This window comes from Balaenoptera acutorostrata, chromosome 3, assembly GCF_949987535.1.
Source record: "Balaenoptera acutorostrata chromosome 3, mBalAcu1.1, whole genome shotgun sequence".
NCBI lineage: Eukaryota > Metazoa > Chordata > Mammalia > Artiodactyla > Balaenopteridae > Balaenoptera > Balaenoptera acutorostrata.
In genome coordinates this window covers 67,783,264-67,809,037 of record NC_080066.1, presented here as the reverse complement: position 1 = coordinate 67,809,037, position 25,774 = coordinate 67,783,264, and the positions used below count along the sequence as shown (strand labels likewise).

At 40.3% G+C, this 25,774-nt stretch overlaps 2 protein-coding genes across 12 annotated transcripts in view; both read left to right on the top strand.

Moving 5' to 3' along the window:
• Nucleotides 1-4,487, top strand: part of PAQR5 (progestin and adipoQ receptor family member 5) — an 88,149-nt gene extending 83,662 nt beyond the window's left edge. For all 5 annotated transcript variants that reach the window (XM_057544218.1, XM_057544217.1, XM_007197798.3 and 2 more), the window contains one exon: nucleotides 1,216-4,487. In XM_057544218.1, the coding sequence (XP_057400201.1) occupies nucleotides 1,216-1,457 (242 nt within the window). In that variant the 3' untranslated portion in view covers nucleotides 1,458-4,487. The remainder of the gene's footprint in view (nucleotides 1-1,215) is intronic.
• Nucleotides 4,488-10,031: 5,544 nt separating this feature from the next.
• The window catches only part of KIF23 (kinesin family member 23), a 34,165-nt gene continuing 18,422 nt past the window's right edge, over nucleotides 10,032-25,774 (top strand). For 5 of the 7 annotated variants that reach the window (XM_057543219.1, XM_007197795.2, XM_057543222.1 and 2 more), the window contains exons 1-6: nucleotides 10,033-10,227; nucleotides 12,228-12,297; nucleotides 13,453-13,581; nucleotides 18,018-18,123; nucleotides 25,222-25,358; nucleotides 25,564-25,673. In XM_057543219.1, the coding sequence (XP_057399202.1) occupies nucleotides 10,217-10,227; nucleotides 12,228-12,297; nucleotides 13,453-13,581; nucleotides 18,018-18,123; nucleotides 25,222-25,358; nucleotides 25,564-25,673 (563 nt within the window). In that variant the 5' untranslated portion in view covers nucleotides 10,033-10,216. Of the gene's footprint in view, nucleotides 10,228-12,227; nucleotides 12,298-13,452; nucleotides 13,582-16,623; nucleotides 16,696-18,017; nucleotides 18,124-25,221; nucleotides 25,359-25,563; nucleotides 25,674-25,774 lie in introns of those variants that run through there. The other 2 variants (XM_057543218.1, XM_057543221.1) reach the window with 2 other exon arrangements.

The window sequence follows — 25,774 nt, the reverse complement described above, 5'->3', positions numbered from 1 at the left end:
AACTCTTGTGTCATATTAGCTAGGGCTGCCATAACAAAGAACCACAGACTGGGTGGCTGAAACAACAGCAATTTATTTTCCCATAATTCTGGAGGTTAGAAGTCTGAGATCAAGGGGACGGCAGGGTTGGTTTCTTCCAAGTCCTCTCTCCTTGGCTTGCCCATGGCCATCTCCATTTCTCTTCACATGGTCTTTCCTCTGTGTACGTGCATGTCTGCGTCCTAATCTCCCCTTCTTAGAAGGACACCAATCAGAGTGGGTCCCATGCTAGTGACCTCATTTTAACTTAATTGTCTCTTAAAGACCTTATGTCCAAATATAAGCACATTCTAAGGTACTGGGGGTTGGGACTTTCAACATATGAATTTGGGAGTGGGAGATACAACTCAGCCTATGAAACATGGTTTCTGCAGGCTGTCCCCCAAAGCAATCCCCAGCCCTGGGCAATGGACTCCTTTTCTCACCAATCACCAAATCAGCACATCCATGCTCACTCCAACCACCCTCCACTGGACTCCCACCCTCTGGGGATGCATACATGGTGACTGGGGTCCTGTAAGTTATCGGAGAGGAAGAGCCCCTGGTTGTGTCTGGGATTAACCAGCAGTGGGGAGAGGAGCACCTCATAAGAGGCCAACAGAAAATTTGGCTGGCTTCTCCTTTGGGATTGAAGTCAGAATCTGAGCTGATCAGTGACAGCTCTTAAGAGGTAACCTTTGGCAGAACTTTTTCATGTGAAAAACAGGACTGGTGGATAAGTTGTTTTAAAAATGGATTTGGTTTGCTCTGATGGCCCTTTTATTTTTCTCATATTACATTTTAAAAATAAATTTTTAAAGTATATATTATATATCACATAATACCCTAATTTCAAGTATATGATTCAATGATTTTTTAGTAAATTTACCACATTGTACAACCATCACCATATATGAGTTTTAGAACATTTTCATCACCCCAGTAAGATCCTCTGTGCCCATGTACTGTTAATGCCAACTCCCACCCCTGCCTGAAGCAACCACTGATCTATTTTCTGTCTCTGTGGATTTCTCTTTTCTGGACATTTGATATAAATGGAATCATACAATATATGGTCTCTTGTATCTGGCTTCTTTCACACCACATAGTGTTTTTAGCATACATGCCATAGCATGTATCAATAATCCATTCCTTTTTTATTGCTGATCTTGGTGGTCTTTTGTGTGTTTGCTGTAGGTCATAGTCACCAGCTGTTTCATGTGTGTGTGATCCTGGCCACACACATGCAGATGGAAGCCATCCTTCTGGACAAGACTCTAAGGAAGGAATGGCTCCTGGCCCACTCCAGGCCCCTGTTGTTCTCTCAGATAGCCGGAGCCATACTTCTGTGTCTCATCTTCAGCCTCAGCAACATAGTTTATTTCTCAGCTGCTCTGTATCGGATTCCTGAGCCAGAATTACATAAAAAAGAAACATAATTCAGACCATAAGCTTTTTGTGCCAAATGTCAACATTAAGCTACAACTTCCTAACCACCATAAGCCAGTGTCATGGTACCAGTTTACAGTGGCCTAAAATATTTATAATGGTTGGTGTCTTGGCATTTTTGAATGGGTTCATGTCAATAAGGTATTGACGTGGGGACATTTCTCTAGACGTGCATTGGTTCCGTATGTGTGATTTTAAAAGGGGAACATGGGTTCAAGTAAGTCCTCATGCAGGCAAATCATTAATATTTCATTTAGTTTTTTATTTATTTAAAGTGAGTTCTCCAATCCTATTTAAACAATTGGATTAAGCATACCTCCCTTGTAGCTTTACTATGAAATAGTTGGATTAAGCTTTACTACCCTTGTAGTATTACTCTTGCAGAATGCAACGTGCTTCATCTGATGAGTTTCATGTAACAAAGCCTCTCCCAAGAGCTCCCACAGTGGGAAGAGAATGAGCTGGAAAGGTCAGTAGGGGAACCTGAGAAAGAGTAAGTTGGGTCTGTGGGAGCCCTGGAGGCTGGGAAGGCATTCCAGAATGAAGAAACCTGGTTTGGGGAGTGGTCTTCTTCCTTTTCCCACCTAGTGAAGGGAATGAATAGAAAGAGAGTCCTCTTTTCCTACAAGTACATTCTTTTTCACAATGCAAGGTTCCCATGTCATTATAGATTTGGATTTTCTTAAAAGTCCACAGCCTGTGGCTAAGTGTTACATGTTCTGTTTTGCTCTGTTTTCTTGTCACCAGTTTGATGCCACCAAGTATTACGCAGCACAGGTAAAATGTGTTACCCAGTGGGCATTGGCTGAGTCAATCCCAATTGGTTGTGCTTGTCTGTCACCTTTTAAGCCAATGACATCACGATATTTGGGGAGGTTATACATTTGATGTTGCTTCAGCATTTCATATATGCTGCTGAGTTTAGTGTTCATGTGCAGAGGATGCTAAAGACCTTGCCAAAGGGATGGAAACACTTGGTGAGCTTGTGACAAATGTAGATTCCCCAGGCAAATCAGGAGATGCTGCTTTACTGGTTTAAAATGTTGGTTTCCTGGAGAAGATCTACACTGGAGAAAGTCCCCCAGGTGATTCTGAGTCAGGAGGGCCATGGGCCAAACTTGCAGAAATGCTGATGTCACAAATTCCAGAAGGTACTGGGCCTATCAGCTTTGTTTGATTGGTCTAACTTTTTAGCAACTCACCACCTAAGAATGTGTCCCCTGCTTTCTACTCTGTGGAGTATTACAAAACACTGAGTATTTTCTCATCTGTTGCATTACTAATTAAAGTTCACTGTTTCATGATGTTTTCAGAGAGTACAGAAATGCTGACACAAAACAGTTTTTAACAGAAGCCCATCACTCCCTGATGTGCACTTGCTAATGACTTAAGGGGCCATCCATCACAATGCAGGATCCTCTTTTGCTGACTTAGGAGCACCCCCATATCTTAGTATACTGCCTCTATGGTTTACTGGCCCAGACACTCGAATGGCCTTATAAATAGCTCATCGTCCAATCCTCTAAGGACAAGTAACAATTTATATTGGATGTGAGTGGTCAAGAAATATGATTTCATTAGTTTTATTATCTGTTTATTTCCTCTGGGGAAGGTAGACTGATAAAATTATACGGGCTGGTAAATTTTTGGTACATTAATTGCCAGCTGCATGACAAAATTTGTTTTTTTGGCAAGAGGCTGACATTGTTAGTGGAATCTTACTCCAGCAGGGTCTGTGGGCTTCCATTTCATGTTATTGTAACTTCAGTCTTATGGTGGACAAAAGTACAAAGTTTAAATACTCCATTCTAGTAATGCCAAAGGCATGAAGGCTTTTAAATTCTCTTGTTTATAGAGAGTAAAATAAGGTTCTTCATTTAGCTCAGAAGTAGTTGAAAGATAACGGGTGACTAATTTGAAGGACTTTTAGATTATTTAATTTAATCTTTGGTTACGTTGCTTTTTCAGCATGCTTAATGATGAAAATGAAATGTTAAATCAACAAAATAAGACCAGATGTTTCATAATGTTTTTATAAGTTTGGTAAACTTAGTCCCATTGTAACTTTTGGACAGTGTTACAAGTTAAAATTTTATAACAGTTTGCAGTACACTGATTTGGACGCTTCTAATGTTGAGTGAGAATGGGTTCAAATATATTAATTATCATTAAGTATTATGAAGTCTAACGTGAGTATAGTTTTGCCTAAGCCATTCCAGAAATTAAAAAGTTTGGCAGTGGGTCAGTTGAAACCTCACTGGGAAGATGTCTTTTAATGTAGCAGTTCTCGCATTGTTTTCATGTCTCAATACACTTTAGAGATGTACCATATTCCCACTGCTGTCTCCAAAGGCAGGGGGGAGCGACGGGGGAGAGAATTCCTAAAGAGATGTATTTCTTCCCCCTCCTCCTGCTTGACAAACACTACTCTAAAATTTGCCAGTCATTTTTGTTGTGATAAAACTCAGATATGTTTGAATGAGGCCATTTAGTCAATTGCCCCAGAGTTTCATTTTCCTTTGCTCAGTTCTTAGAAAGGAACTCTCCCTCTTCTTTCTAAAGACATGAATTTGTCATTGTTGATTAGAGTTAAAAGTGGGATGTTCAGAAGCCTTTTGAGTACAAAGTGATTTAAATATATGGTCTGCTGCAATCTTTCTCAAAGTTTTTTTGTGGAAGGAACTCAGCTCCCAGGAGATGTTCTGAGGAAGGCAGGGTGGAGAGGAATGCTGTTTTCGGACGCATTGGAGAAACCTTTCCTTTGGATCTGCTGTGTCCGAAATTTGTTTTGGTCATGGTACCCTTTTTATATGAAACACCTATTAACACTGTATAACAACACTTTATAACATATTGTTGAATGCCAGCCTCTGATTTTCCAGTTGACAATCCATTATGGATGAAAAGGCAGAGACCTATGTCCAAACTCAGAGATGTTCTTCCAGCTTATACTAATGTCTGGTTTTCTTAAACTGTGTGGAAGAAAAAATAAAATAAAATGTATTTATTATAGGAAAGTCCTCCCGTTTCTCACTTGACTTGGTTATATTTCACCTACCCCACTGCAAACATGTTCATTCATCATGAGAAATAGATTCCTGTACATGTGTTTTGTTAAGTCATTCAATGAACATTTATTTAGTGCTTGGTATATATAGAACAAACACCGTCCTAGGAGTTGGGGATACAGAAGAGAACAAAACCCAAACCATCCTTCCCTCGTGGAGCTGATGTTCTATGTCAGTCAGTAGGACAAGAGATATAGATAAATTCAGATAATGGTAAGTGCTTAGAAAATAAGCCTGGGACTTCCCTAGTGGCGCAGTGGTTAAGAATCCACCTGCCAATGCAGGGGACAGGGGTTCAAGCCCTGGTCCGGGAAGATCCCACATGCCGTGGAGCAACTAAGCCCATGCACCACAACTACCGAGCCTGCGCTGTAGAGCCCGCAAGCCACAACTACTGAAGCCCGTGAGCCACAGCTACTGAAGCCCGCACACCTAGAGCCTGTGCTCCGCAACAAGAGAAGCCCGCGCACCGCAACGAAGAGTAGCCCCCCCCCCCGCTTGCTGCATCTAGAGAAAGCCGCGTGCAGCAACAAAGAACCAACACAGCCAAAAATAAATAAATAAATAAATTTATAAAAAAAGAAAAGATGCCTGGTGAGGGAATAGGGAGGGGTGGGGTAGGGCAGCTGAGATAGCATGGGCACTCTGATAAACTGGTATTTGAGGAGAGACTTGATGGTTGAAAAGGAACCAACTTTGCCAGCATGTGGGGGAGAGTATTTCAGGTCCAGGTAGCTGTAAGTGCAAAGACCCTAAGGCCAGTAAGCGTTTGTCTTATTGGAAGGATAGAAATCAGGCCACTCATTCCTGAAATGTATAGCTCCAGAAGACATCAGCATGACTCAGAGAACTATGAAATTTCTCCTGAATGTTCCTCCTGGGAGATTGCCCAAGGGGTCTTCCTATGGCCCCTTGGTATTTGTATGAATTCTTCAACTCTGTAATAAACGTACTTCGGCAAATGGTTGTCACACACATTCTCTCCGTGTTGAGAAACGGGTTTCTAAAACTGGCTCACATTTTGTCTCCTCCAGAGCATGGAACCACGAGCCTCAAAGAAAATTTAATCTAGCCTTTCAAAAATGTGTTTGATGATGTAAAATGCACATGCTCAGGGCCCAGATGCACAGATGTAGAAGACTCACCCAGGGTGCTGGGGGTGGGCGTAGTCCTGGAGTTTTGAATTTTTATCAGAAGCCCCAGGTGATTTTTAATACCATAAGGGAGTTTAAGAAGCACTGATATAGTCCAACCATTCTCTCTTTTTTTTTTTTTTTGGACATAATTTCATAGTTAGAAAAGTGTTGCTAAATAGTACAAAGAATTCCCAGGTACTTTTCACCCTTCCCCCTTTCGATATTTATATTACTCTCTAACAGTGAGAAACTTGGTTCCCATTATCCACAATGTATTTACTTATTTGCTCAATCCTGGAATGTACAGAATGTCCTTTCAGAACTACTAATCCATGTCTTCAAAAAGGCCAACTAATTAGAATTCAGTATACGTTTCAAGTTTTTTTTTTTTTTGTCTTGAGCCTGAGGGCATATACTTAGTCCAAATAGTCTAAATACCTTGGGTAAGTGATAGCTCCCCTTCTGTGTATGTTATTCGTTTGAAGTTCTGTTCAGATCTTTTGAGGTTTTTTGTATCAATTGTACACCCTCCCCCAAGCTTGTTGATTTTACTAATTTGTGGTTGTTGCTGGAGCATGTAAAGCATTAACATCCAATCATTCGTTTTACAGATGGCCTGGGGAGAGAGAGTCACATGGCCTGGGGATGTGAGATTATGTTGCCAAGGCCACTGAAGCCTTGGGTGTGCTGAGGGTGTTGGATGCTCACAGGTGTCCTGTCTCCAGCTTACCACCTTTCCTCAAACACTCTGGGCTTTGGTAATTTCTGGTGCTTGCTGGTTACTAGGTTCCCACAGCTGGTCTCGTTTAGCTGGGAGATCGGATTAATTCTGGTTTCAAATCTCTTGTAGTATCAGCCCCTCTTCAGTGATTTGCATAAGACCCTCCCAGCCCAGTTTGGCAGTTTCTTATAAAGTTAAACTTACGATTACCACCAGACCAGCAATCCCACCCAAGAGAAATGAAAATATCTATGTCTACATAGATAACTTTACGCAAGTAATTATACCAGTTTCATTCATAATCGCCAAAAAGTGGAAACAGCTTAAATGTTCATCAACTAGTGAATGGGTAGATTGTCATACAATGGAATACTAATCAGCAATGAAAAGGGAAAAAATTATTGATAGAGGCAACACATGGATAGAATCTCAAAAGCATTATGCTGAGTTAAAAAAGAGACCTTCTGGAAAAGACAGAAATCTAAGGAAAGAAATCAGAAAAGTGGTTGCCAAGGGCTGGGGATAGGGGAAGGTGATTGCGAAGGGTCTGCACAAGGAATTTTCAGTGTGATGGGAATATTATACATTTGGTTATGGCAGTGGTTACAGGATGGTGTATGTTTGTCAAATATATACATGGGACAAATAAAAAGGGTGAATTTTATTGTATGTAAATTATACTGCAATAAACCTGATCTTTAAAAAAGCCTCCCAGTTCTACTCTCTACCCCTCTTCTACCCTCACCCTGGTCTGGATCTCTAATTCTAGGGGAAAATGCAAATCTTTTACCAGCTGTGGGGAGTGCTTGACCATTTTGAACAGAGAAAATGATATAATGAATTGGCATAAAAAATTAAGTCAGTGAGCTTTAATAAGGATATAGATGAGTGAGAAAGAAGAAACTGGCCAAAAGAAAAGCTGGGGGTGGTGTATTGTAACTGGGCCCTCCATTGGGGTGTTCTGTGAAGGGATGGGTTCGTTCATTCCTTCAAACATGTATGGAACATCTTCATTGCTGGGCATGGGGGATGCAACAGCGCCATCTATTGAGGATGTGGGGATAAGCTGGTAGAGGAGACTAATAAGCAGCGATTGAAAATTGGGATGCGAGCTCCGAAGCAAATCAACAGGTGCAGTGACTGTGGGAGTGCAGGGCACTGTGGATAGAGAACAGAGGTCCAGCATCCAGAGCAGGGTCGTTGGCAGAAGATCTGCTGAGAACTGAAGGTAAGGAGGCATTGTCAGAGGAAGGGAGGGAGGAGAGCTTAACAGCAGAGGGAATGGTGTGTGAGCACTGAAGGTTATCATGGCTGGAGGGATGCAAGGGGAAATGATAGGTGATGAGCTTGGAGAGGAAGAGCCCCAGGGCCTGTTGAGGGTCTCCAGCAATGGGAACTACTGTAGTATTACAAGCAGGGGAATGATATGATCAGATCTGTGATTTAGTGGTGAGCTGGCTGCAAAATGGAACCAGGATTGGAAGATGGCAGCAGGGAAGCCTGTTAGGATACTGTTGCAGTCATCCAGACAAGAGATGGTAGTGGCCAAGGAGACAGAGAGGAGGGGTTTAAAGGCTATTTGGTTGGTAGAATTGTCAAGATTTGGTGACTGAACGTTGGAACAGAAGGAGAGGCAGAATGCAAAGATGGTACCTTGCACTCGGGCTTGGGTGGGTGGATAGATGGCGATGCCATCCACTGAGGGAGAATAGGTTCAGGGGAAGAGATTAGGATGTGTTAGGTGTGAGGTGCCTGTGGGGCACCCAGGTGGAGAATTCAGTAGGCTGTCGTACATATGACTCTGGAGCTCAGAAGAGCAAATGTGAGTGGCATGTGAGGTCATAGGAATGGTTGGGAGTGCCTGCAGATAGGGCACAGCTAGTGACCACCAGGTGAAAACCCTAAGCCACAGTATTTAAGGGAGAAAAAAGAACTCACAAATGAGGCTGAGAAAGAGGGGTTAGAAAGCTAGGAGGAAAAACAAAGGCACCGGAAGAGAGGAATGGGAAATTTTTTTAGTGTGTTAAGAGGTCAAGTAAGATAAAGGTGGGGAAGGGTCAAATAGATTTAGCATCAATGAGGTGGTGTTCTTGGTGAGAAGAATTCCAGTGGAAAGACTGAGGCCAAAGCCAGGCTGCAGTGTAATTAAGAGGTTCAGGCTGAGGCCAAAGCCAGGCTGCAGTGTAATTAAGAGGTTCAGGCTGAGGCCAAAGCCAGGCTGCAGTGTAATTAAGAAGTTAAGTGGCCAGCAGCCCAGCCCAATTCCTAAATAATACAGACCTCTCATTTGACAACAAATAAAGTTCTAATGGTTCAAAGACTTAAACATAAAAAACAAAGCAATAAAAGCACTAGGAAAAATAAAAGATTAAAAAAATTTAAGAAGAATTTAAATTCTTCTTAAAGAATTTAAGAAGAATTTTTTCTAGTATGACACAAAACAGAAGCCACAAAAGAAAAGGCTGATAAATTTGGCTACCTTAAGTTTTTTCTTAAGCTGTCACAAAACAACATAAACTAATTAAAATAAAAACCAAGTTATGAACTATACAATCTTTGAACTCAGATTTTGGATGAGGACCAATTTCCTTAATATGTGAAGAGCTTTTACAAATCAATAAGAAAAACTAACAACCCAATAGAACAAGAAGGCAAAGGATATGAACATAGTTCTCAGAGAAGGAAACACAAATGGCTATTGAACACAGGCACAGACACCCAACCTCATTCATCATAAGAGAAGAGAAATTTAAATTGGTGACTTTTTTTCATCTATTAGATCAACAGTCACAGAAAAGTTTGGTAACACTTTGCTATCTGAGAATTGTGGAGAAACAGGTGCTCTCATACATGGCTGGTGGGATTGTGCCTTTGGACAACCTTTATGGAGGACAATTTGGCAATACCTGTGAAATATTACGTACACATATACTCTTTAACACAGCCATTCTGTGTAAAATGATGAATTTCCAAGTTTATTCACTGTATGTTTGTAACAGCAGAGATTGGAACCATCTTTATGTGGAACATTATGGGCCGAGGATATTAATTATGTGTATCCTTACTGGTGTCTGGTCCTGTAGGAAGTTGAGGAGATGGGACTACAGTTCCATGAGAGCACAGATGTAGATGCATATTTGATAGTCATCGGTTTAGGCGCAAAAGTTGAAGTGAGATAGAATCAGTTCATCTTAGAAAATACTGGTTCTGGAAAGAGCTGGAGGTTTCAGAGAGGGAGATCCCAGGAAGGGTGAAGATGAGATAAGAAAGGAAGCCAAGGTGTTGTGACGCTCTGGAAGCCAGAGAGGGAGTCTGAGACTGCGCAGGGTACAGCCCAAGGATAGGACACTCCTGGGCCGGAACGACACAGCTGACTTCTGAATCAACCCTGGATTTGCCCTTCCACTGGACTTCTTGTGCTGTGGGAGAAGAAACTCTCAGTGTCCTTATCAGAAAATTCAAGGGGTTGTATTTTCTAATATTTGAGCTCCACTTCCCCCTCCAGCCCTGAAGCCCAGGCACGCAGACAGCCCTTGCCCTTTCTGCGTCGGTCTCCTAGGAGACGAGCGCCTCTCCCGGAGACGCAGGCGCTCCCTGAGGCCCCGCCCCTTCCCCGCAGGCGGGCGCTGATTGGCCCGTTTGAAATGCGCCGGGCGCGAGCTCACCTGGTCCCGGAGCTGTTCTCCAGGCTTTTCTGAGCACCGCGCCTGAGCTGCCGAGTCCCGGTGCCCGCGGCCGGTCCCTGCGGCCCGCCGTCCTCGCCAGCCCGCCCGACCGAGTCCGGCGTCCCGTGCACGCGTCTGGGCAGCGCGGAGCCTGCTGCCATGAAGCCAGCGTGAGTACCGGGCCGCGGAGCCGGGGCCGGCGTCTCCTCATGCCGCAGCAGGCCCCGGGACACGCCGTCGGTACCGAGCCCCGCGTCTCCCGGGCCGCGGCCCCCAAAGTGGGAGGGAGCCCCCATCAGGACCGCCCAGGGGGAGACCGGGAGCGGAGACCCTGTCCGCGTCGACCCCGTCCGGCTCCCCGCCGCCCAGAGTCGGGTGCCCGGCTCCCCTCCCTAGCTTCACTCGGCCAGGAAATGTCGGCCCCAAGTCGGGCGGAGGGGGAAGTTTGGGCGGCAACCCCAGTTCGGGTTAGCCAGGTCGCCCTCCACCTGGCCCCGGGACCGCCGCCTCAACCCTTTCTTAAGTTTCCCTTTCCATCCCCTGCCGCCCGCACCCGCGGGTTGCATTTTGCGGAGTTAGTGCGGGTCGGGGGTCGTCTAGCGTGTGGGCCGAGTGTTGTGTCCTGGGGTTGGGGTTGGGTAGGTGGTCTCAGCCCCCGGAGAGCCCCGGCGTCCGAGCGCACTGCGTGATTTTCTTAGCCTAGCGCGGTAGCCTGGGGGCCGCGACCACCCCTGGGTGAAGGCCAGTTATTTTCCTCTGTTCTTGGGTCTCAGACAGCTCCGCCCCCGACACAAAAGCCCACGCCCACATTCCTCACGGAGTCGGTGACATTTGCAGCTCAGCCTAATTCCTTGACTGCTGCTAGGTAATGAAATACTTGTGCAAAGAAGAGGGCTGCCTTTATAATTAGCACCGTCACGTAGCTAGTCGTTTGCAAAGGCAACTTGTTTTCTTAAGAGGCTAAAGTCAAAATCGTTGGGGAAAAATGTTGAGTTTAAGTAAACCTACCGTAATATTTTGCACCTAAAACACGGATTTGCTTGTTTCATCTGGGAAGGGGTTGTAGAAGTATTTTAATAACCTAAAATCCAAGCCAGTAATTTCACTTAGTGTTAAATGTTTTTCTAGTCTATAGATAAATGGGGGAAAGGGGAGAATGGCATGCTAGAGAAATGGTGAATAAATCAAAATATCTTTTGCTACTGTCCCTACTTAAGAGAGCACGAAATTGCAGTTTGGGGACCCCATTTTGTTTGAGGACAAAGGATGATAGTTTTGAGAATTCAATAATCCCTTGTTCCTTGAAAGTAAAGAGAAATCTTGATGAAAGAATGGATTCCTCCATCTGCATTTTTATAATTTATTGAAGTTAATCACTTGTCAGTCTGCCTTGGCAGTGGGCTGTTGGCACAGCGTGTGTGCTTATGTACCTACATAAATGACTTTCGAGATAAGTGTGGTCAACTATCTAGATTTTTCAAATTTGTAGTGTCTGTAAAATTGTTGCTCAAGAAAATAAGCTATTTTACATACAGAACTATAAATAGATATTAAAAAACAGAATTCAACTAGGTAAATTTTAAAGATCTTACCGGCTTTTTTTAATGATTCATGAATCAGGCAGCATCCATCTAGCACACAGAAAGGTGCTCCTAAGAGCTGTACAAAATGGAAGTTTTTTATAGGCAGAGGGGGATGGAACAAGGGAATTATACTAGCGATGAGTGGATTGTGTGTGGCAAGGTGAACATCCTTTAGTGGATGGCAGGGGTCTATCAGGCAGATTACCTCACTAGCGCTGACCAAGTAATTCCAGATTGGTTTAAGATTCTACTCCTGGGAGAGGTTGGAACTATAATTAAGTTAGGTATGAAGTCTCAGTTTGGTGATGTGGGGCTTAGCACAAGTGGCCTCATTTTGGGCCTGTTATCTCTATTTTTTAGTAGCAAAAATGTCTCCTAAGCCAAATTTTAATTACTTTTGGGTTATCCATGCCACAAACACTCTTCTACTAAGGAAATTTATTCTTATTCATGTTATTTGGGATATAGTGTTGTGGAACTGCTAAGGAATAATTTTATAAACCCTAGGAAGGTCGTCTCTGTATGAATTACAGGTGAAGTTTTTATATGTTAGTGTTGAACTGAAATGTTTTTGTATCTATGACCAGGAGAACTAAGACACCCAGGAAACCACCAGTGAAAAAAGGATCCCAAACGAGTCTTAAAGACCCCGTTGGGGTAAGGTCTCCCTGTGAATTTGTGTGTGTCTTCTTTCTTCAGTCCTTTTATGTCTTATGCTTATGCTTGGAAGGGATGGAGACGTGGAAGTGGAGTCAAAGAACATTTAGCTAAAAGGACGATACTAAATTGCTTAGGCTGGTTCCAGCTTTGAAATTTTGTTTCTATGTAGGATACATTAGCCCAGTAAAATGAAGTGTTTGGTTGTCAGTTGCATACTTCCTATAACTAATTATATTTGAAAAGTTAGATAATGAAAAAATATTCTTCAACTATCTTGGAGAATTCTTCATGCAGGCTTGAGAACTTGCTTTTAAAAGCAAATGGCAAATAAAAGAAAGGTGGTTTGCTCTGGGGTTTTTAAATCTTCCCTTCATTGGCACTGGAATGTATCTCTTGATCTGAGTTGTGGGAACCAGATGCTTTGCATATAGTGCTGAACAGTTTTTCCCCAACCCTATCACTGATTAAGAAGACCATATTTCGGGCTTCCCTGGTGGCACAGTGGTTAAGAATCCGCCTGCCAATGCAGGGGACACGGGTTCGAGCCCTGGTCTGGGAACAGCCCACATGACGTGGAGCAACTAAGCCCGTGCGCCACAACTACTGAGCCTGCGCGCCACAACTACTGAAGCCTGCGCACCTTGAGCCCGCGCTCCACAACAAGAGAAGCCACTGCAATGAGAAGCCTGTGCACCAAAACGAAGAGTAGCCCCCGCTTGCTGCAACTAGAGAAAGCCCACGTGCAGCAACGAAGCCAACGCAGCCAAAAATTAAATAAATAAAATAAAATTAAAGGGAAAAAAAGACCATATTTCAGATCTCGCACTTTAGTATATTAAGTGTTAAGCTGGCAAGTTTTAATTGACATCCAATTCCAGACAATCCTAACAGCTTTTCAAATAATTCTCATTGTGTGATATGTTTTTGATTTTTAGAGTTTTGATATTATGTGCATTTAAAATTCTCTCATATCTAAAATATCTGTTTGCATTTGACAATCAGCAAATCGGGTAGCAGGGTAGCAGATCTTGGCTTTCATAGCTCTAAGTATATATACTTAAGTTTAGAGACCAAATGTTTGAATGAATGAATGAATGAAAAGTCAGGTAAAAAGTCAACCTTTGTTCTTTAAGCACCTTCTTGTATTTTCAGGTGTACTGCAGGGTACGCCCACTGAGCCTCCCAGAGCAAGAGTGTTGCATAGAAGTGATCAATAATACAACAGTTCAACTTCATACTCCTGAGGGTTATAGGCTCAACCGAAATGGAGACTATAAGGAGGTAATTCCTGTTGGAAGCAACTGTTTTTAATTGATAGGTTCTTTCCTGAATGGCTTTTCCATTTTCTACATTTAACAACATTCATGTGTTTCCACTTTATTGAAAGACTTATTTACTTCACTCTAACCACCATATCAAAAGTGTCTTTAATTTCTGGGCTGTACAGACACACCTTTGGTATACTGGAGTTAGAAGATTGCTTTTAGATGATTAATTTCTTGTATTGGATAATTATTGATTTTTAGAGCATATATTAGGGATAGTTTAATGTGGAATGATATCTGATTGTTCTAGGCAGTTACATGTGTATATGTAGTTTCATGATGGGATTGAAATAACATTTAATAGTCATTGTATACTTATATCGATCTCTTATGAAGTGTTTTTATTTTTAGTAAAATGTTAAACAAAGAGAGTTCAGTTCAGTTCAACAAACATGTGCTAAGCTGGAGCATAGAAGGAGAATTTAAAAACTGAGTAAGACACGGTCCTTGCCTTTATGGAGCTTACAACTTAGTTGGGAGCACAGATGCTAAGCAAGTGACCCTCATTGGTAAGACAGGTGTGTTTAAAGAAATGGACTCTGGGAATGCAGAAGAAAGGATTAATTCAGGGTGTCATCTCTTCTTTCAAGCTGCCTTCACTCTTTCGTGTACACTACTCGAGGGAGATTGCTAGTCAAAAGCCCACCAGTGGCCTCTTTGCTGCTAGATGTGATGACACCTCTTTGTCTTCATTATGATCTATTTCTCAGCAGCACTGTCCTGTCTTCCGCTCCAATTCTCCATGTTCTGTCTTTCACTGGCCACCGTCTGCAGGCTTTGCCTCCTTTTCCAACCTCTAAATACCAGGTTGGGCTATACCCAGGGCTCTCTTCCCTATCTATACTTTTCCATGGCTTTACAGGTTGATGATATGGTAATAATTTCGGAACTTTTATCTCCAGCCTAAATCTTTTCTCTCTCAACTTGAACGTCCACTGCTTGGATGTCACACAGGCATGTCCAAAAGAACTCTTGAGTTTTTTCCCCTCTAGATCACGTCCTCCCTTGTTTTTTCTTGTCAATAAATAGCACCACCACCATCTATTTGCTCAAACCAGACACCCTGTCCCTACCTTTCTCTTGTCCCCCCCTCATATCCCATTCATTAGTAGATCCTATCAGTTCTACTCCAGTGTGTATCTTGAAACTGTCCTTTCAGTTCTATCTCCACTGCCACCACCCTCGTCTGAGGCCTGTTATTAATTACTGAGACAAGTGCTTCTCAAACTGTGGTGAAGAAGCAGCTTTTTTATTTTCAATGCATGGTGACTGATACTTTTGTGCAGCTTTGCCACAAGAAACTGTTAGGCAAAGTTAGACAGCAGAGGACTGGTTTATAATCTGTTCAGAGATAAACCCACTGGTCACATGCTGGGATGTTGCAGCCGTGTGAAATGGCTACAGAGGTTCTAAGTATTTACCCTCCATCTCTGTAATTACCCTTCCCTGGACTGGAGACAGACAGCTCTCAGAGGGGCATTGGCCTGCCTGCTGACCACACTTTGAGTAACATTAACAAGACTATGCTGAAGCCAGCTGGACCACCTGCTTCCACTCTGAATCTTCTCTAATCCATTGCCACAGAGCAGCCACTCATCTTTTAAAGCAGAAATCAGACCTCACATTTTCCTTTTTCTTTTTTTAACTGAAGTACCATTAATTTACAATGCTGTATTAGCTTCTTGTATACAGCAAAGTGATTCAGTTATACATATATGTATATATTCTTTTTCATATTCTTTTCCATTATGGTTTACTACAACATATTGAATACACTTGCCTATGTTATACAGTAGGATGTTGTTTATCTATTTTATGAATAGCAGTTTGTATCTGCTAATCCCAAACTCCTAATTTTTCCCCCCCTTCCCGTCACCATTTTCCTGTTTAAAACCTTCTAAGGAATAAAGTTTTTTAAACCAGATTTTTTAAATATTTTATTCAAATCACATTTATTTTATATTTATTTATTTATTTATTTATGGCTGTGTTGGGTCTTCGTTTCTGTGCGAGGGCTTCCTCCCGTTGCGGCAAGCGGGGGCCACTCTTCATCGCGGTGCGCGGGCCTCTCACTATCGCGGCCTCTCTTGTTGTGGAGCACAAGCTCCAGATGCGCAGGCTCAGTAATTGTGGCTCACGGGCCTAGTTGCTCTGCGGCATGTGGGATCTTCCCAGACCAGGGCTCGAACCCGTGTGCCCTGCATTGGCAGGCAGATTCTCAACCACTGCGCCACCAGGGAAGCCCAGGCATAAAGTTTTTAAATGGGCACAGTCCTGCTTAATCTTCCTGCTATCTCTCTCTCCACCTCACCTCTTAGTACTCATACAATCCTAAATTGCTTGGATAAGCCAGAATCTTGCCTCAGGGCTTTTCCCTTAGCTCTTAGCCGGATGGCTCCTCATCCTTAGGTTTTAGCTTAAATCACTTCCTCCGAGAGTGTGTCCAGATTACCCCCATCAGCAGTAGCACCCCTCCCACTTCTCTCCTGGTCTGTACTCTCTATACTTCCTTGACAGCACTTACCCCAACCTATAGATTTATTTACTTGTTTATTGTCTCTCCCCTGGTGTAATATGCACTTCTAGGGGATATGTACCTTATCTGTCCTGTTTGCCAAACATTCAGTAGATACAGGTTAAGCATGAAGGAATGGTCTGGGAAGGCTTCATGGAGGAGTAGGCCTTTGAGAATGTAAAATAGTTGAGAACTGACTTATTGAATTTTGCTTCTTTATTAGAGTTAATTTCATGTATGTGTAAATAGTACTAAAGGTTTGGTGGGGATTAAAAGTTCTCAGTGCTTTTTGACAGAAGGCAACACTGGATAATGGAAGAAGTGTTGGAATGAAAATGGCTTTGACACTAATTAGCTTCATGAGCTTGGGCAAGTTCCTTCTTGCCTCAGTTTTCTTCACCTGGAAGAGGGTGGGGATTGTTCATGAGGACTTGGAGGTCATCTGATTGACCTGTCAGCACTAACCTATATGTATCTTTTCAGTTCTAAGAGTCTTTGTTCTTTCTGTGAACTCTAAAGCTGTTTTACAGGATTGGAATAAAAACTTCTACAAAGGTGAGAGTTAGCTTAGCTGAAGTAGGTGTGTGATCTTTAACAAGTTATAAAATGAGCCATAATAATTGATAGTACCTACATCAAAGGTTGTAAAAATGATGATTCACTAATATGCTAAGGCAGTGCTTGGGACATGGTTAGTGTTAAGTGCAAGTTGTTGTTGTTATGATGATGATGATGTATTTGAGTCCTAATCTATACATGTCTCCTTTTGGGGAACAAAACTACTAATTTTAAAAACATAAGGGTCATGATATTGATATGTGAGCAGGTTGGATTTAAGATAAAATGTATAAAACAGGGAAAAGGGGTCATGTGACAAAGGCTATAATCCATAATAAATTCTAGTGAATACTCATGCACCAAATAATAGCATTGACATTCATGGAGCAAAAATTGCAAGAAATTCAGGAAGCCTACAGGAACAGTTGCAACGTCTACAAACTAATAAAGCTAGAAGATAACAAAAATAGAAAGAATAGAACTCCAGTCCCTGGACAATTAGGGCATTTTAATTTACCTTGACATGTATACCCTAGTCCCCAGTCTTATTTTCCAAGTAGGAGTTTGGTAATATTTCTGATAATATAGATATGCTTTATAATAATAGTCATATTTTGAAAGATTTGATAATTGAAGTATTAATGCTTTTTTAAAGGTCACAGTTTATTTAAAATTTATTTCATAGAAGAACTCAGATGAGGGACTTCCCTGGTGGTCCAGTAGTTGAGACTCCATGCTTCCACTCCAGTGCACCAGGGTTATATCCCTGGTCAGGGAACTAGTATCCTGCATGCCTTGTGGCACAGCCAAAAACAAACAAAAAAACTCAGATGAGATTATATTGACAGTTATTTTCTAGTTTTAAAAAAGCAGTACATCAAAACTCTTGGTTTTATACTGCTATGCCATTTTAAATGACACCTTTATAAAGAAAAATAGATAGCAGTAAAATAGTATATGAAGTAATGCTTGAGGATTTTCACAAGTCTATGACTGAATCGTTGTAATACCTTTGAACTCCTTTGTCACTTAATTAAAACAAAATCAGCCTTAGTCTATGAAGCATTAGTAGACAGGACTTTTCTACAGTCTCTTCAGTAGTTATAACTGTAAATATTTACCAGTTTATAATTGGTATAATTTAAGTATGTCATGAATTTTTTAGAGATTCCAAGTTTAAAGACTATTGGTATTTTTTTTTCATGTCTAGATCTAATTGTTCATAAGGAAACATCTGAATATGTTTAAACAGATATATTTCTAGCCTAGCTATAGTGGAATTCCGTTTATGTGCTTTTTATTTTTTTCCTTCTCCACAGACTCAGTATTCATTTAAACAAGTCTTTGGCACTCATACCACCCAAAAGGAGCTCTTTGATGTTGTGGCTAATCCCTTGGTAGATGACCTCATTCATGGCAAAAATGGTATGATTCTTGGAGTTTTGTTGAATTTTTCTTTTTCTCCCCCTCTGATAAAACTTTTTTGATACTTAGGTATTTGGTTTATGTTCAGCCTTGAACCCAGTTAATTTTCCAGAGTAGTGTTAAACCTGCTTTTTTGAGCGTTATTTTTATTTTTTTAATTTGCTTATTTTTCAAATTTAATTTTTATTTTGCATTGGAGTATAGTTGATTTACAGTGTTGTGTTAGTTTCAGGTGTACAGCTAAGTGACTCAGTTATACATATACATATATCCATTCTTTTTCAGATTCTTTTCCCATATAGGTTATTACAGAATATTGAGTAGATTTCCCTGTGCTATACAGTAGGTCCTTGTTGATTATCTATTTTAAATATAGTAGTGTGTATATGTCAATCCCAAACTCCCAATTTATCCCTCCCCTTTGGTAACCATAAGTTTGTTTTCTAAGTCTGTGAGTCTGTTTTGTAAATAGGTTCATTTGTATCATTTTTTAATTTTTTAGATTCTGCATATAAGCAATATCATATGATACTTGTCTTTTTCTGTCTGACTTACTTCACTTAGTATGATAATCTCCAGGTCCATCCATGTTACTGCAGATGGCATTATTTCATTCTTTTTAATGGCTGAGTAATATTCCATTTTATATATGTACATTTTATATATGTACATTTTATATATGTACCACGTCTTCTTTATCCATTTACCTGTCGATGGACATTTAGGTTGCTTCCATGTCTTGGCTATTATAAACAGTGCTGCAATGAACATTGGGGTGCATGTATCCTTTTGAACCATGGTATTCGCTGGATATATGCCCAGGCCTGGGATTGCTGCATCCTATGGTAGCTCTATTTTTAGTTTTTTAAGGAACCTCCATACTGTTCTCCATAGTGGCTATACCAATTTACATTCCCACCAACAGGGTAGGAGGGTTCCTTTTCTCCACACCCTCTCCAGCATTTGTTATTTGTAGACTTTTTGATGATGGCCATTCTGACTTGTGTGAGGCGATATCTCATTGTAGTTTTGATTTGCATTTCTCTAATACTAAGCAATGTTGACCATCTTTTCATGTGCCTCTTGGCCATCTGTATGTCTTCTTTGGAGAAATGTCTATTTAGGTCTCCTGCCCATTTTTTGATTGGGTTGTTTTTTGTTTTTTTGTTTTTTTTTTGTGACGCTGCATGAGCTATTTGTATATTTTGGAAATTAATCCCTTGTCGGTCGCATCATTTGCAAATAATATTTTCTCCCATTCTGTGGGTTGTCTTTTCATTTTGATTATCATTTCCTTTTCTGTGCAAAAGCTTTACAGTATAATTAGGTCCCATTTGTTTACTTTTGTTTTGGTTTTTATTACTCTAGGAGGTGGATCCAAAAAGATCTTGCTGTGATTTATGTCAAAGAGTGTGATAAGAGTTTTATAGTATCAGGTCTTACATTTAGGTCTCTAATCCATTTTGAGTTTATTTTTGTGTATGGTGTTAGAGACTGTTCTAATTTCATTCTTTTACATGTAGCTGTCCAGTTTTCCCAGCACCATTTATTGAAGAGACTCATTTCTCCATTATATATTCTTGCCTCCTTTGTCCTAAATTAATTGACCATAGGTGCGTGGGTTTATTTCTGGGCTTTCTATCCTTTTCCATTGATCTATATTTCTGTTTTTGTGCCAGATTTCTGTAGTTTTGTAGTATAGTGTGAAGTCAGGGAGCCTGATTCCTCCAGCTCCGTTTTTCTTTCTCAAGATTGCTTTGGCTCTTGGGGTCTTTTGCATTTCCACACAAATGTAAAAATTTTTTTGTTCTAGTTATGTGGAAAATGCCATTGGTTATTTGATAGGGATTGCGTTGAATCTGTAGATTGCCTTGTAGTATCGCCATTTTGACAATATTGATTCTTCCAATCCAAGAACATGGTATATATATCTTTCCATCAGTTATGTCATCTTCAATTTTTTTCATCAACATCTTATAGTTTTCTGCATACAGGTCTTTTGCCTCCTTAGGTAGGTTTATTCCTAGGTATTTTATTCTTTCTGATGCGATGGTAAATGGGATTGTTTTCTTAATTTCTCTTTCTAATCTTCCGTTATTAGTGTATAGGAATGCAAGAGATTTCTGTGTGTTAATTTTGTATCTTGCAACTTTATCAAATTCATTGACCAGCTCTAGTAGTTTTCTGGTAGCATCTTTAGGATTTTCTATGTATAGTATCATGTCATCTGAAAACAGTGACAGTTTTCTTCTTCTTTTCCAATTTGGATTCCTTTTATTTCTTTTTCTTCTCTGATTGCCATGGCTAGGACTTCAAAACTATATTGAATAAAAGTGGTGACAGTGAATATTCTTGCCTTGTTCCTGATCTTAGAGGGAATGCTTTAGGCTTTTCACCATTGAGTATGATGTTAGCTGTAGGTTTGTCATACATGACCTTTATTATGTTAAGGTGTGTTCCCTCTATGCCCACTTTCTGGAGAGTTTTTATCATAAATGGGTGTTGATTTTGTCAAAAGCATTTTCTGCATCTATTGAGATGATCAAAGGATTTTTATTCTTCAGTTTGTTTATGTGGTGTATCACACTGATTGATTTGTGGATACTGAAGAATCCTTGCATCCCTGGGATAAATCCCACTTGATCATGATGTATGATCCTTTTAATGTATTGTTGGATTCAGTTTGCTAGTATTTTGTTGAGAATTTTTGCATCTGTATTCATCAGTGATATTGGCCTGTAATTTTCTTTTTTTGTGATATTCTTGTCTGGTTTTAGTATCATGATGATGGTGGCCTTGTAGAATGAGTTTGGGAGTGTTCCTTCCTCTGCAATTTTTTAGAAGAGTTTCAGAAGAATAGGTCTTATCTCTTCTCTAACTGTTGACAGAATTCGCCTGTGAAACCATCTGGTCCTGGACTTTTGTTTGTTGGGAGTGTTTTTTTTTAATTTTATTGAAGTGTAGTTGATTTACAATGTTGTGTTGATTTCTTCTGTATGGCAAAGTGGTTCAGTTATACATATATATATTCTTTTTCATATTCTTTTCAATTATGGTTTGTCACAGGATATTGAATATAGTTCCTTGTGCTATACAATAGGACCTTGTTGTTATCCATCCTATATATAATAGTTTGCCTCTGCTAATCCCAAACTCCCACTTCTTCCCTCTCCTACCCACCCCCCCTTGGCAACCACAAGTCTGTTCTCTGTATTTGTGAGTTTGTTTTTGTTTCATAGATATGTTGATTTGTGTCATATTTAAGATTCCACGTAATAAGTTTTATCATGGTATTTGCCTTTCTAACTTACTTCGCTTACTATTATACCTAGAGTGTGCTACTCTCTAGGTCCATCCATGTTGCTGCAAGTGGCAGTATTTCATTCTTTTTTTATGGCTGAGTAATACTACATTGTATATATGTACCACATCTTCCTTATCCATTCATCTGTCAGTGGACATTTATGTTGTTTCCATGTTTTGGCTATTGTAAGTAGCACTGCAATGAACACTGGGGTGCATGTATCCCTTCAAACCATGGTTTTCTCCGGATATATGCCCAGGAATGGGATTGCTGCATCTTATGGTAGCTCTATTTTTAGTTTTTTAAGGAACCTCCATACTCTTCTCCATAGTGGCTCTACCAATTTATATTCCCACCAACGGGGTAGGAGGGTTTCTCCACACCCTCTCCAGCATTTGCTATTTGTAGACTTTTTATTGATGGTCATTCTGACTGGTGTGAGGTGGTACCTCATTGTAGTTGTGATTTGCATTTCTCTAGTAATTAGCGACATTGAGTATCTTTTCATGTGCCTATTGGCCATCTGTATGTCTTCTTTGGAGAAATGTCTATTTAGGTCTTCTGCCCATTTTTATTGGGTTGTTTGTTTTTTTTGTTATTGAGTTGTATGAGCTGTTTGTATATTTGGGAAATTAAGCCCTTGTCAGTCGCATCATTTGCAAATATTTTCTACCAGTCCGTAAGTTGTCTTTTCATTTTGTTTGCGGTTTCCTTTGCTGTGCAAAAGCTTATAAGTTTGATTAGGTCCCATTTGTTTATTTTTGCTTTTATTTCTATTGCCTTGGGAGACTGACCTAAGAAAACATGGGTATGATTTATGTCAGAGAATGTTTTGCCTATGTTCTCTACTAGGAGTTTTATGGTGTCTTTTTCTTTCTTTTTTATTTTTTTCATTTTAGCCGCGCCACGCGGCATGCAGGATGGTACAATCCAGGGGTCGAACCTGGGCCTCTGCAGTGAAAGTGCCAGATCCTAACCACTAGGCTACCAGGGAACTCCCGGTGTCTGGTCTTATAATTAGGTCTTTAAGCCACAAGTGTGTGGGTTTATTTCTGGGCTCTCTCTTCTGTTCCATTGATCTGTATATCTGTTTTTGTGCAAATACCATGCTGTTTTGATTACTGTAGCCTTGTAGTCAAGTCTGGGAGTGTTATGCCTCCTGCTTTTTTCTTTTTCCTCAGGATTGCTTTGGCAATTCTGGGTCTTTTATGGTTCCATGTAAATTTTGGTATTATTTGTTCTATTTCTGTGAAAAATACCATTGGTAATTTAATAAGGATCACATTAAATCTGTAGATTACTTTGGGTAGTATGGCCATTTTAGCAATATTAATTCTTCCAATCCAAGAGCATGGGATATCTTTCCATTTCTTTGAATCATCTTTAATTTCCTTTAATAATGTTTTGTAGTTCTCAGCATATAAGTCTTTCACCTTCTTGGTGAGGTTTATTTCTAAGTATTTTATTTTTTTGTGGGAGTTTAAAAGGGATTGTTTATTTACATTCCCTTTATGATATTTCATTGTTAGTGTAAAGAAGTGCAACCTATTTCTGTATGTTAATCTTGTATCCTGCTACCTTGCTGGATTCATTTATCAGTTCTAGTGGTTTTAGTGTGGAGTCTTTAGGGTTTTCTACATATATTATCATGTCATTTGCATGTAATGACAATTTTACCTCTTCCCTACGAATTTAAATACCTTTTATTTATTTTTCTTGTCTGATTGCTGTGGCTAGGACTTCCAATACTATGTTGAAGAGAAGTGGTGAGAGTGGGCATCCTTGTCTTGTTCCATATTTTAGCGGGAAGTCTTTCAGCTTTTCACCATTGAATATTATATTGGCTGTGGGTTTGTCATAAATAGCTTTTATTATGTTGAGATATGTTCCCTCTCTACCCAGTTTCATAAAGGTTTTTATCTTGAGTGAATGTTGAATTTTATCAAATGCTTTTTCTGCATCTATTGATGATCACGAGGTTTTTTTCCTTTCTTCTGTTGATGTGGTGTATCTCATTGATTGATTTATGTATGTTGGATCATCCTTGGAACCCTGGGATGAATCCAACGTGGTCATGGTGTGTGACCTTTTTTATGTGTTGTTGGATTCGGTTTGCTAGTATTTTGTTGAGAATTTTTGTCTATATTTATCAAAGATACTGGCCTGTAATTTTTTCTGTGTTACCCTTGTCCAGTTTTGGTATCAGGGTGATAGTAGCCTTGTAGAATGAATTTGATAGTGTTCCTTCCTCTGCAATTTTTTGGAATAGTTTCAGAAGGATAGGTGTTAACTCTTCTCTAAATGTGTGATAGAATTTGCCTGTGAAGCCATGTGGTCCTGGACTTTTGTTTGCTGGGAGGTTTTAATCACAGTTTCAGTTTCAGTACTTATGATTGCTCCTTTCATATTTTCTATTTCTTCCTGGTTGAGTCTTGGGAGCTTGTACCTTTCTAAGAATTTGTCCGTTTCTTCTAGGTTATCCATTTTATTGGCATACACTTGCTTGTAGTAGTCTCTTATGATCCCTTGTATTTCTGTGGTGTCTGTTGTAACTTCTCCGTTTTCACTTCTGATTTTCTTGATTTGAGCCCTCCCTTTTTTTTCTTGATGAGTCTGGCTAAAGGTTTATCAGTCTTGTTTACCTTTTAAAAGAACCAGCTTTTAGTTTCATTGCTCTTTTCTGTTGTTTTCTTCATCTCTATTTCATTTATTTCTGCTCCAATCTTTATGATTTCTTTCCTTCTACTCACTTTGGGTTTTGTTTATTCTTTTCTCTTTAGTTGCTTTAGGTGTAAGGTTAAGTAGTTTGAGATTTTTCTTGTTTCCTGAGGTAAGATTTTATTGCTATAAACTTCCCTGCTAGAACTGCTTTTCCTGCGTCACATAGGTTTTTTTTTTTTATTATTATTAATTTATTTATTTATTTTTGGCTGTGTTGGGTCTTCGTTTCTGTGTGAGGGCTTTCTCTAGTTGTGGCGAGTGGGGGCCACTCTTCATCGCGGTGCGCAGGCCTCTCAGTGTCGAGACCTCTCTTGTTGCGGAGCACAGGCTCCAGATGCGCAGGCTCAGTAGTTGTGGCTCGCAGGCCTAGTTGCTCCGTGGCATGTGGGATCTTCCCAGACCAGGGCTCGAACCCGTGTCCCCTGCATTGGCAGGCAGATTCTCAACCACTGCGCCACCAGGGAAGCTCCCATCACATAGGTTTTTGATTGTCATGTTTTTGTTGTCATTTGTCTCTAGGTATTTTTTTATGTCTTCAGTGATCCATTGGTTGTTTAGTAACATATTGTTTAGCTTCCACTTATTTGTTTTTTTTGACAGGTTTTTTCTTGTGATTGATTTCAAATCTCTTAGCGTTGTGGTCAGAAAAGATGCTTGATATATTTTCAGTTTTCTTAAATTTACTGAGGCTTGTTTTGTCGTCCAGCATGTGGTCAGTCCTGGAGAATGTTCCATGTGCACCTCAGAAGAATGTGTATTCTGCTGCTTTTGGATGGACTGTTCTATAAATATCAATTAAGTCCATCTGGTTTAATGTGTCATTTATGGCCCGTGTTTCGTTATTGATTTTCTGTCTGGATGATCTGTCCATTGATGTAAGTGGGCGTTAAAGTCTCCCTATTGTGTTACTGTTGATTTCTCCTTTCATGGCTGTTAGCATTTGCCTTATATATTGAGGTGTTGAGCAGTTAATTTTAAGTGTTTTCTAATACAAAAAATATTATACGTGGAGGACTTTTAAGATATAGCCAAGTGTGACATTTAATATATAACTGTGACTTGTTACATTGTAGGTCTCCTTTTTACATATGGTGTGACGGGAAGTGGAAAAACTCACACTATGACTGGTTCTCCAGGGGAAGGAGGGCTGCTTCCTCGCTGTTTGGACATGCTTTTTAACAGTATAGGGTCGTTTCAAGCTAAACGATACGTAAGTTTAATTTTTTGTGTGTTGTGACTCACTAGAGGGCATAGGCGCCAAAATACCTGTGGATACAGTAGTATTAAGGGAGAACTAAGGCATCGGATACCTTTTGAAACTTTAAATATGTCTAAATATTGTTTTTTATTTCTTAAATATATTTCTTACTATTAAAGTCTAAAAATTATGGTCTGATTTTTGCCCCCACTTTAAGGTTTTTAAATCTAATGATAGGAATAGTATGGATATACAGTGTGAAGTTGATGCTTTATTAGAACGGCAGAAAAGAGAAGCCACGCCCAATCCAAAGACCCCCTCTAGCAAGTAAGTAATTACATTTGTAACACTGGCCTCATGGGAACCCTGTCCAGTGGTTTCCTCAGGCATAGGGAATGGTGAACAGAAGTGGAGAAGTTGGTCTGACA